Source organism: Rutilus rutilus (assembly GCF_951802725.1).
Source record: "Rutilus rutilus genome assembly, chromosome: 11".
In the NCBI taxonomy this organism is placed as follows: domain Eukaryota; kingdom Metazoa; phylum Chordata; class Actinopteri; order Cypriniformes; family Leuciscidae; genus Rutilus; species Rutilus rutilus.
Window position 1 is genome coordinate 3719230 of NC_140216.1, and position 12718 is coordinate 3731947.

Below are 12718 nucleotides of genomic sequence, written 5' to 3' on the forward strand. Positions count from 1 at the left end.
AAACTAGCACAATAAAAGATAATCTACTAACAAAACCAAGCACCACACTATCCAAATTACAAAAGTTTTTGATCACCTTTCTCTTAAAAAAAAACAACAACCAAAAAAACGCTTCAGCCATGACCCGCAGGAGACCGGTGCGCATGCGCAAAGCATAGCTCTTTAAATATCCCCAGTCATCTGATGAAGCACAACATTTGTTGCAGCCAATCAGGAAGCGCGAAAGAGAAGGGCCGAGCGGCCATCTTTACTAGTGGCAACGCATTCACTGACAGTTCAATAACGGATGACAGGATTCGCTTGTTCTTCAGCTCGCTCTGAGTAAACCGACCTCGGATTGGCAGAATCAGAAAGGGACAAGCGGACAGGGGCAGAGGAGGAGACAGTCAGGAAAAAAACAAAGATGGCAGTGTAGATTAAGGGAAGGACTATCGAAGAGACTCTGCAGCAAACTGATAACTTATAGGCTTTCGGGTGAATCCGGATCGTGTCGGAGTGGCTCGGTTGTGATCGGAAGGTGTACCGGAGGGAAAGAGCCCGGCCCGGTCGCAGAGAGTCGCCGTGTGCGTGCTGTCACGGCGGATAACGGACCTAAACAACAGCCTGTTGTTTTGTTGAGTCTTTGCTGTTTTTTTCTCTCTCTCTCTCTCTCTCTCTCTCTTTTCACAAGCTGAGAGCCGAAGCTTACCTGAGATCTATCCAAAAAAATTTACAGGCATCCATGCAGGCCAAACCGCAGTAAAACACAGATGAAATTATATCCACTGTCCCTTTACCTAGTATCATATTACCCAAAATTAGCCTATTTGAACTGACGTTTGATGGTTTACAACTGAGTGCATTGTTGGCTGTCCAGACCCCCCCATCATTAAAGGCCAACTACCTGGAAAAAGCTGAAAATCTCACCCTGACATTCAGCGGATCCTGTGCTCAGTCAGCCCAAATACCCCTCGTGACTCAATCGGATGTCTTCGATGGAAGAGCGGATGGAATTAGGCGTCGCGGCCGCCCCGGGCTCCTCATCTTCGGGGCTGGGTGTCGGTCCTGTGGGGGGTGTCCTGGATGCGGGTCCGGGGAGCGCAGGACTGGCCGGTATCCAGGAGGAGTCCGGTGTGCGGAGAGACGGTCCTGGTTCCGAGGCCGACCCGGACGCACCGCCTAAAAAGCGCGTGAGGCACCAGGAAGGAGAGGCGGGGAAGCTCGAGGAGCGCCTGTACTCGGTGCTCTGCTGCACGGTGTGCCTGGACCTGCCTAAAGCCTCGGTGTACCAGGTAAACAAAGCCATTATGGAGACTTACAATGCAGAGAAATCCGTATGCATGACGTACATACCATAAACATAATGCAGCTATCAAAGTACACAACACGGCATCCTCTATGCAAGATATATCAGTGAGATACAGCCTGTTGTTATAGATATGACACAAAGGGGGGTATCTTTTTGTCATTGTGATTGTTTGTCTATTGTATTTCCATATAATGCAGCTGATTGCACACTGTCTGTGACTCATAATGTGTGTGAAAAAAAAAAAAAAAGTCTAATAAAATGCACATATTTGCCATTCCAGGTACATGATTTTTTTTTTTTAAAGAGCAGGTATGATGTTATTTTGGAAGGTTTCAGATTCTCCACTTCACGTGATACAGACCTGAGCAGCTGTTTTCTGCCTTCAAAGGCCACCATGACAATCAGGGTGGTCACATGACCCGTTTAACCCAATCGCTGCTGGCCTTTTCTGATCACCCCTCCCCCAAATATGCACCCCATATAATCCCTCTGAAGCCACAGGCTAAACCAGCTGTAAAAGAACTTCCTCTCATGTTTTCACACACTTTGTTCACACGTGCTGGCGTTTTAGGTTTGCATTCCCACGTTTACTTTTTTTAGTAAAAAAGTGTCCATTTAATGACTTAATTAATAAATAATAATTGGATAAATCCACACTAGGGTGGTCATTTTGTTTGCGTGTTTTGCTGAAACTAGAGTAAATAGTTGACACACATAACACAGATCATGAGAAAACTGACATCCTCTCACACCGAAGCCCATGTGATTGAGGGAGGAGGTGTCAGACTCAGAGCGCATCATGCCGTGTAATCTGCTTATTACAGAATCAGGGGTTGAATCCTATCAAATGAGACGAACATGTGCATGTCCTGGAGCAAAACAAACAAGCCAGGGAGAAAAAAAAATCAACTGACCACTGAATTAATCAAAAGCAGACTCAACAGACTTCACCTCCAGTGAAATGGATCTGCTGGTGAATTAGTAAACCAGTAACAGAATTATTCAAATGAAACCAGGAACTAATCATAACACGAGAATATTGCATCAGTGTTATCATTGTTAACTGAAACTAAATCTATTAATATAAGTTCTGTTAATTCAAATAAAGATTCAATAAAAAAACATACAATTTTATATGAAATACTTTTAAATAAAAAACGTAAAAATAAAATAAGATAGAAATGTTGATTTGGCAACTACCCGAAATAAAAGAAGTTGAAGTACTTACAACTATTAAAACTAGAATAAAAAAATTATTAATATATATATTGCATAGAAATAGTTAAAAAATATAGAAAAAACAATGACAAAAGTACAAATGACTACATTTTAAAACAGAACATTTCAAAATAAAAGCCAATTCAAAATAAAACATAAAAAAAAAATTGGTAACACTTTATTTTATGGTTACACATTATTACATGTACTTACTATAGTAATAACAGTCAATTATGCATAATTACTAGTAACTAAACCAAACCCTAACCGTAACTCTATAGTAAGTACATGTAGTTAATTAATATTACTCAGTACATGTTTGAGTAAGTACAATGTAACTGTGTCACCTTAAAATAAAGTGAAACCACAATTTGCTTTCACATAGAATAACATTTTTTAAAAAACATTAATTTATATGACATGTATTTGTTTGTGACAGTAAATTCGGGGGCAACTTTATTTCACAGTTTTAGATGCAACTGAGATTGAAGCAAATGACAAATTGAGTAAATTTTGACTGAAATTAGTTTTTTAACAACCCATTCTTACCTTAAAGGGGTCATATATTTTTTATTATTAATAATTATTATTATTATTTCCCCCCATTGAGATCCACTTACGAATTAAGAACAGAAACTCCCTTTGCATGTGAAATGAGGAATCTTTCTCCCATTTTCTCTGCGCTGAAATGCTCCGCACATGCGGTTAAGTTCGGACAGGGTTCATTCATGTTACAAACAATCTTCACCTACCCAACCCTGGGATCCTTATGGAAGTATATACGCCCAAGGTTGGACAAAACCGTTCTTTACTTTATTTTTAACGTAATTTTACTTAGTTCAGGCCAGGGGAAGCCCAATCCTGTTCCTGGAGATCAAGTTCATATCCAACCCAGATCAAACACACCTGTCTGTAGTTATCACATCTTAGCTGTGTTTGAAATCGCCCCGTTCACTATTCCCTACACTAATATAGTCCACTTGAAGGACTATATGTGACCCTGGACCACAAAACCAGTCACATGGGTCAATTTTTCTGGAATTGAGATTGATACATCATCCGAAAGCTGAATAAATAAGCTTTCCATTGATGGTTATGGTTTGTTAGGATAGGACAATATTTGGCCGAGATACGACTATTAGAAAATCTGGAATCTGAGGGTGCAAAAAAAAATCGAAACATTGAGAAAATCGCCTTTAAATTTGTCCATTTATGTTCGCGATTGTGCTTCATTCACTCACAAAAATAAATGTTTTATGTTTAAATATCCTAATGATTTTTGGCATTAAAAGAAAAATCAATAATTTTGACCCATACAATGTATTATTGGCTATTGCCACAGATATACCCGTGCGACTCGTGACTGGTTTTGTGGTCCAGGGTCACATATTAGACCATTACAAATGTCTATCCCCTCAAATAGTGCCCTATTTAAGGGTATAGGGGGCGATTACGGACACAGCTCTTATTTACAGGAATCTCTTTTTGAGGAAAATGAGGAAATGCCATCCTGCGCCCTTGTGTTGTGCATAAAACTCCCTGTGAGATGGTTTGAGCTCTGTTTGTGGGCTGAAGATGTGTGCTCTCATTTCACAGTGTACAAACGGGCACCTGATGTGCGCCGGCTGCTTCATCCACCTGCTCGCTGACGCGCGCCTCAAAGAGGAGCAGGCCACGTGTCCTAACTGCCGCTGTGAGATCAGTAAGAGTCTGTGTTGCAGGAACCTGGCGGTGGAGAAAGCCGTGAGTGAACTGCCCTCTGAGTGCAGCTACTGCCTCAAACAGTTCCCTCGCTCAGGCCTGGAGCGCCACCAAACAGAGGAGTGCCAGGACAGGTACTGCTGCACCCCCTTCACTAAACACATTACGCTGGAAAGCCATGGGGCGAATTCACTAAACACTTGTGTAGTGCTGCACAATCAGCGCTTAAATCCGTCATGATTATTTTCAGCACAACATGCTATTTTTGTAAATATAGTGCACTTTTTCAGCAGCCTTTGTCCCGGAAGCATTTTTTTCCCAATCATTTTTCCCATAGGGATTTAAAAAAAAGTCTTTGGTAAAGTGTTATAAGCCATGAACCAAACCAACCAGCTACAACATTACAAACTTTGATTTGACAAAAAGACAAAGGACTGGGACGGCTTTAGTGAGAGAAAGAACTGCAATCCCATGATGCATTGCAAAAAATTAAATAAATAAATAAATCAAATTAAAAGTTATGGAGAAATTCTGACTCTGATTGGTGGAGTTTTCTGCACAGAATCATGGGTAATGTTGGTTTTCACCATTGATTTAACATAATGCGGACTGACGGCTTCAACAATAGCATATAGCATCGATTAGCAATCTCGTAGCTCACAGCAGGGCTGCTTTTAATGGTTTATAAATTCTCGTTAAAAATCAATTTCCCTTTGGACTTTTTTTATTCTAATTGCTACGATGGTTTCGTGTGAGTGACAGGTTGCTGGAGGGGAAGAATTGAAACTGGCCCATGGACAAGCTTAATTCCCAGCCCTCATCAGAGGAGAGACGTCTTTGCGAGGCAACGGGAATGTTACTGTTTCTGATTAAAGACTTATGAGGGGCATATGTTTTTTTTTTTGTTTTTTTTTTAAATAAATACTGATGTGCACAGATTATTTATTTATAATAAATACTGGAATATTCCATAAAAAAATAAGAATTGTCAATTTTGATTTCATGGTGACTTTAATGTTTACAACTTTCGAAAAGCAGTGAAAAGCTTGTTTAAAAGAGATGTTTGTGTCCGTTTTCTAGTGAAAATGAATTTTAAGGTGACTTACTCAAATAAGTACTGAGTAATATTAATTAACTGCATGTACTTCCTATAGAATTACAGTTAGGGTTTGGTTTAGGGTTAGTTGCTTGTAATTATACATTATTTACGGTTATTACTATGTGTAACTACGTTACCTTAAACTAAATTGTCACCATTCATTGTAACCAGGCACAAATCCAGATGTGTAGTTGAGCACACATTCATTTAAAGAGACGATTTTTAGATGTTTTCATCCATATAGTGATTTACTTTAGTGCTTTAGCACCACATATGAGGCCACTGTGATCATCAGCATTACCGAGATGTCTGGCCTTAAAGGGACTTTGGTGCAAATAAATAATTGCGCTGTCAGTGGGCACAATACGTGTTTAGTGAATCCTCCCTATTTTAGTCCTAATTAGTCATGAAGATGTATAAACACAGACACTTGGCTTGGCCTATGCAAGTCTCATGCATTCACTCACATAAAAAAAAATAATCTCTTCAAATTTGATATGCAATCAACAAGCAAACTGAGATACAATGCCAAGTCAAGTCAATTTTATTCATATAACATAGGTTTAAAGCAGCTTTGCAGAAAATCATGATGTTAATGTTTATGTGGCCGGTTTCACAGATAGTCCCAGACTAAAATGCATGTTTGAGCTGTTTTAACAAAGCAACTTGCACTGAAGTTTCTTAAAATATGCCATTGTTTTGTCTCAAGATGCACATCAGTAATGTATTTTTTCTAAGGCACGTTTATAAAAGTCACTTACATTTTTTTTATTGAACTAATGCCTAATCCTGGCTTAATCTAAACCCTGTCTGTGAAACCGGGACATAATCTTATCTTCATGCCTTATAGTTGCATATATTGAGCTGGTCAATAGTAAAGTTGGATATGCTTAGATATCCAACATTATATATAGAGCTGTGATGATACAGTATTTACAGACTATTGCTAAAGTTGTTGGTTGGTCATTTAAAAAATAGGTGTTGTTTTTTTGTTTTTGGACATAGAGTGACGCAGTGCAAGTACAAGCGGATTGGCTGCCCATGGCACGGGCCGTTCCACGAGCTCAGCGCTCACGAGGCCGAGTGTTCCCACCCGTCTAAGACCGGCATGGAGCTGATGGGGATCCTGGATGAGATGGACCAGAGCCATCGCAGAGAGCTTCAGCTCTACAACAGCATCTTCAGCCTGCTGTGCTTTGAGAAGATCGGTTTTACGGGTACATGGAAACCTTGAGTCTCGTTTCATTGCACCATTGACTCTTCAAATGAAGCTTAGCTTATTTAGGCTCCTTGACATATTGCTGTAGCCTTTAAAACTCATATTAAGACGTTTATTATGCCTTAAAATAGATTTAATGTAACTCGACACCCTTGCTTCATTTAGTATACACGGTTCTATGAATATGCAAATGAGCCCCGCCTCCACTCACTCGCTCAGTTCAGAGATCCACTCGTTGACGATCACACGTTGATCTGATTGGTTACAAGGTAGTTTGTGATGTCAGAAACACCAGCGATTTCAAAGCGTGTTTTTGAGACTGTCTTTGGTTCACTGCAGTTTTAAGAAGAAGAATGAATTTTGGCATGGTTTGTCTTAAAGCATATCAAAAACACCATAGACAACTTGATTTTAAACTTTAATACATGTAGCTACAAAAAAAATCTGTCATTCACTCACTCTTCCATAAGACTTTCGTTCATCTTTGGAACCCAAACGAAAGATATTTTTAATGAAATCTGAGAGATTTCTGTTCCTCCATTCAAAGTCTTATTTACCCAAATCACTGCTGCTTCTTAACATGATAAAAATAAAATGAATTCATATAATCATCGGGCGGTTAAATCCGAGTCTTCTGAAGAGACACGATCGCTTTAAGGCTAATTCACACTGCACAGACAGACGGCAGCACACACTTCGTCAGGTTTTGCTGGATCAGTGTGTCTGTCGCCGTTGGTCTGTGAACATGTAGAATCGGCATTTGTCGGGTCGTGGAATGTCTGAGAAGTGACTGAAAAGGCCAATTCACACTGTACACACACACAGACCAACACCGAGAGTCACCAGATTACAGCACGTCACTTCTAAATCAGATTCAGCTTGTTCAATCGACGAAAACAAGTCCAGACAGACTCCGACAGGGGTGACACACTGATCCGACAAAAAAACAGACTAAGTATGGCAAGCCGTTTGAACTTTTATTCATTTCCAGGATATGAATTGTTGATATCAACAATTACATTTTTGATATCAACAATTTACTTTCTTGATATCAAAATTTTTATTGTTGATATCTGTAATTATATTTTCACTAGTGAAATGTCACCATAGGCTGCCATTCAAAATCAATTGTTGATATCAAGAATTGATTTCTTACTAGTAGAAATATAATTTTTGATATCAATAATTACATTGTCACTAGTAAAAATGCGAATTACTGATATCAAGAATTCAGTTGTCACTAGTTGAAATGTCTATTCTTGATATCAACAATTGAATTGCTACTAGTGAAAATTTTTTCATTTTTGATATCTGAAAATGTATTTCTGATATCAGTATTATTTCAGATATCTAAAATGGCTTTCTTACTAGTAACAATCACATTCATGATATCAGAAATTAACATAGTCACTAGTAGCAATTCAATTGTTGATATCAACAATAGACATTTCAACTAGTGACAATTTAGTTCTTGATATCAAAAATAAAGGTGTTTACTAGTAAGAATTGTATTTCTGATATGTGAAATTGAAATTTCAACAAGTAAGAAATCAATTCTTGATATCAACAATTTAATTTCAACTAGTAAAAACTATAATTCTTGATATCAACAATTGATTTTGAATGGCAGCCTATGGTGACATTTCACTAGTGAAAATACAATTACAGATATCAAGAATTATAGTTTTTACTAGTTGAAATCAGAGCCGGACAGTAACAGAGTACATTTACTTGAGTACAATACTTAAGTACAATTTTGAGGGATCTGTACTTTACTCGAGTATCATTTTTGGGGAGTACTCATGACTTTACTCAAGTACATTTGAGAGGCAAATATTGTACTCTTTACTCCACTACATTTCTATCCATAACCGTGAGTACCCGTTAAAAAAGAAAAGGAAAAAAGAAAAATCTCGGAAACCCTAAATTTGTTGTTTCTCTCTCAAACATGATTGGATTGTGCAGGCGCCACTGATTGGGACAGCCTATCAGCAATCACCTTCAGCTTTCCGCCAAAGTCAACTCCATGGTCAGATTTAGATAAGAGACGAAACCATGGACGAAACAATGGATGAAGACGCAGCAGGTCCATCCTGGGAATGTGCCAACCCGTGGCCCCACCTCGCCAGACTATTTCAATTTTCTGAACAAGTTAATGATAGTTTTCGCTTCAAGTGTTTGCTGTGTTTACCAATGTAAGCACTGTGGCAGTAGTAATGCAATATTTAGAAAATGTACTCTTGTACTCTTGATACTCAAGTACTTTTAAAAACAAGTACTTCAGTACTTTTACTTAAGTAGACATCTGACTGTAGTACTTTTACTTGTACTTGAGTAAAATTTAGCAAGAGGTATCTGTACTTTTACTCAAGTAATGAAGCTGTGTACTCTGTCCGCCTCTGGTTGAAATTAAATTGTTGATATCAAGAATTAGCATTTTAACTACTGAAAATGTAATTGTGGATATCAAGAAGTAGCATTGTTACTAGTGGAAATGTAATTTCTGATATCAAAAATGGCCATTGTTATAGTAGAAATCTAATTCCTGATATCAATAACTATCATTGTAACTAGTGAAAATTGAAATGTTGATATCAAGAATTAGTATCCTGGAAATGAATAAAAGTTAAAACGGCTTGCCATAGACTAAGTGTCTGTTGCCATCTGTCGTCTCGGTGTGAATTGGCCTTTATATGACGAACATATAATTTAGGCCTTTATTCACATATAAACATTAATCAGCGAACACAAACAGAAGCTCAACCGTACTTGCTTGACGTGCGAGGACAAACCTCATCGGTTCAAACCTCAAATGCGCTGCGTGACACGAGAATGAACCTCATTGGTTCTCATGGATTTATGGACAGAATTTATTTGTATTGTTCATTGTAGTTCATGTTAACCTATATAGTGAACTAATGTCAACAAATGAACCCTTATTGTAAATGTAACCCCTCCGGTCCTATTCCACGCAGTCTCTAGCGCGTCTCTTGAGATCAGGGGAGTGAGGTTTACCTGCACAGCTCTCACTAGCTAGCCTCCCTTACACCATGTCCTAACTACACGCGACGTGACACCGCGACACGCGATAAAAGGTATCTTTTCCATGTTAATCAGAGTTTTTGTCCTAACCAGCCGCGACACGCTACGATTCTAATTTAGAAACGGTTTCTATTTTTCTGCGACGTCGCGGTGGAACATCAAACACAAAGTGTGCCGATGATAATCTCAGGTGCTGTTTATGTGCTTTATTTAATGTTAAAAGCGTGAAATGTGACTTTGAATATCATTTAGTGCTCCAGCTTTGTAGCTGTAAAAGCAACAATGGATATAATTGACCTCAGATCTTGAAATTAAACAAATGGAAACAAGAACGTTAAAACTGTGAACAAACAAGTGTATTATTTGACAAAGATTGTTTTAGTAACTCAGTAGCCTATGTATTTTTTAAATGGTGTAATATTTGTGAATTTGATTATGTAGCTACTTATCCATTTTCTTGCGAGTGCCGTCAAGTTTACTCTCTAGTGCTGTGCACTTGCCGTGAGACTCCGCCCACACGCTGTTCTGATTGGCTGTGATTTTTGATTGACGTTTTGGCGTCTCACAGTCGCGTCGCGTCTAGTGTGGACAGACACACTGCCTGTCGCTGGAATCTTATCGCGTCGCGTGTAGTTAGGACACAGTGTTACGCTCACTCCCATCCGGGTCACGGCACCAATTTATACCCTCTGGTCCTACTTGCCCCACTCCGAGCGAGAATCAAACCAACGTCTCTGGCATAGGAGGCGGGTGCGCTAACAAAGACGCTAAAGACCGTAGTCTCTAGCATCAGTTGTTTGTGCACCTCTTGAGATCAGAGGAGTGAGGTTTACCTGCACAGCTCTCACTAGCTAGCCTCCCTTACACTCACTCCCATCCGGGTCACGGCACCAATTTATACCCTCTGGTCCTACTTGCCCCACTCCGAGCGAGAATAAACCAACGTCTCTGGCATAGGAGGCGAGTGCGCTAACAAAGCTGAAGACCGTAGTCTCTAGCATCAGTTGTTTGTGCCCCTCTTGAGATCAGGGGAGTGAGGTTTACCTGCACAGCTCTCACTAGCTAGCCTCCCTTACGCTCACTCCCATCCGGGTCACGGCACCAATTTATACCCTCTGGTCCTACTGGCCCCACTCCGAGCGAGAATAAACCAACGTCTCTGGCATAGGAGGCGGGTGCGCTAACAAAGACGCTGAAGACCGTAGTCTCTAGCATCAGTTGTTTGTGCACCTCTTGAGATCAGGGGAGTGAGGTTTACCTCCGTTACATAAAGTGTTACCAAAAACCGCTTGTGTCGTGAAGTAAGTTGATAGCCTGTAATGTCATGTGTCTTTGCTCCAGAGGTGCAGTTCCGGCCCTACCGCACCGACGACTTCATCACACGCCTGTACTACGAGACGCCACGCTTCACCGTGCTCAACCAGACCTGGGTCCTGAAGGCACGGGTCAACGACTCGGAGCGCAACCCCAACCTGTCCTGCAAGCGCACGCTCTCCTTCCAGCTCATCCTGAAGAGCAAAGTGAACTCTGCCCTGGAGTGCTCCTTTCTGCTGCTGAAGGGCCCGTACGACGACGTGAAAATCAAACCCGTCATCCAGCACCACGTCTTCTCCAACGACGCCAACGAGACCGAGTACGCCCTGCTGCCCATCAGCGACAGCGTGGAGTGCAACAAGCTGCTCGCTGCCAAAAACATCAACCTCCGCCTCTTCATCTTTCAGATCCAGAAATAGAGGCACGGGACGACGGGGGCGGAAGAAACGGATCAGACGACGACGGGGAGAAGGAGGGAGGGGATGGAGCGAACAAAGGTGAAGCGGAGAGGGGAGACGAGCACCACTGAACCACAGATACCTCTACGGGAGCAAAAGAAGGATGAATACGGCCCATCAGTACTGCAGTAGATCGTTTGTGTGTGTGTGAGTGTGTGTTGTAAGCTTTCAGACCCGCTACAGTCAACAATCTCACCCTGCTGATCTCCCATTGGGCCTGATCGGGCCTGAACGAACAACACCAAGAGTCTGGGACTGTGTTTGTGTGTTTCTGGGCCTGTTTGTGTGGATATCAGTCAGTAATGACCAATGAGAGGCGAGTGTTTTAAAGGAAGGAGACTGAACGAGCGCTAGAGATAGAGACAGGTGCAACCGATCATTCAGGCAGCGTTTAACTCTGCGTTTGTGTGTTTTCACGCTGTTTTCAGACCTTCCTCTTGAGGTTTACCCGCACGGACGCAGCGGCTGCAACTGCTTTAAGTGTATTTTTGTATGTGAAGGTGGCCATTTTCATCAAAGCGCAGCTGTACAGTCAGGCTGAACAAAATGGCTGCCGATCCCACAAACCCGAAAGATGCGATTTGCATGTTTTTTAGTTTTTCCGTGTGCTCTCTGGAACGCACACCTTTAGTTGCGTAGCATCGTAGCCTTGTAATCTAACTTAAGTTTGAGCTTTTTAACACATTTATTTAAGAACCTGTGAATCTTGCCCTTTTTTTCCCCCTTCTTGGAATTTTCCCCCCGCTTTTTTAACCCCCACATTTTGTGAACACAGGTACATTTCTCCCGACATGATGTCATGATATTTATATTTATTGCTTTTATTTAACCTGCATTAAGGTAACAGACTTTTCACACTCACTCAACACTGCTAAACTGGAAAGATCTGATTGTGAGGCCGTGTAACACACCTTCTTCCACCCTTATCCACATACACACACACATAAACAGACACAAACCTTCATCTCTCTCCCTCACACACACACACACACACACTAAGCTGGGGGTACAAAAGAGCCAATGGGGTAATCGGATCTCAGTTCAGATGAACGCGGCTGTGACTTAGTTTTGACATACTTGAACTCATGAACGACAGAACGAGCAGTTGAGCTGATCTAGCAGAGACTGTCACTTCTGATTAGAGGAGTTTAGTTTAAAACTGTTTCTGCATTTAAAGGCTTTTAATTCTCACACTCTGGCTGTATATGTGCCTTTCTATTAAAGCTCATTTAAACTTGTGGCACTGCATTCTTTCTTGAGTTTTTGAGTTGACAAATGCTTGCTATTCTCTCTGATAAATGCATGTTTGAAACTTGTACTTGTCATGTGGGCAACAGACCACGTAATCATTAATCATTTACTCACCCTAGTGATGTACG

The 12718-nt window shown here is 40.7% G+C and overlaps 1 protein-coding gene across 1 annotated transcript; it reads left to right on the forward strand.

The window, feature by feature from the left end:
* The first annotated feature begins 384 nt into the window (after positions 1–384).
* Positions 385–12587, forward strand: zftraf1 (zinc finger TRAF-type containing 1). Its single transcript, XM_084423999.1, has 4 exons — positions 385–1271; positions 4103–4341; positions 6312–6523; positions 10909–12587. The coding sequence occupies exons 1-4, from the start codon at positions 966–968 to the stop codon at positions 11298–11300; spliced, it is 1149 nt and encodes a 382-aa protein (XP_084280125.1). The 5' UTR covers positions 385–965; the 3' UTR covers positions 11301–12587.
* The last annotated feature ends 131 nt before the right edge of the window (positions 12588–12718 follow it).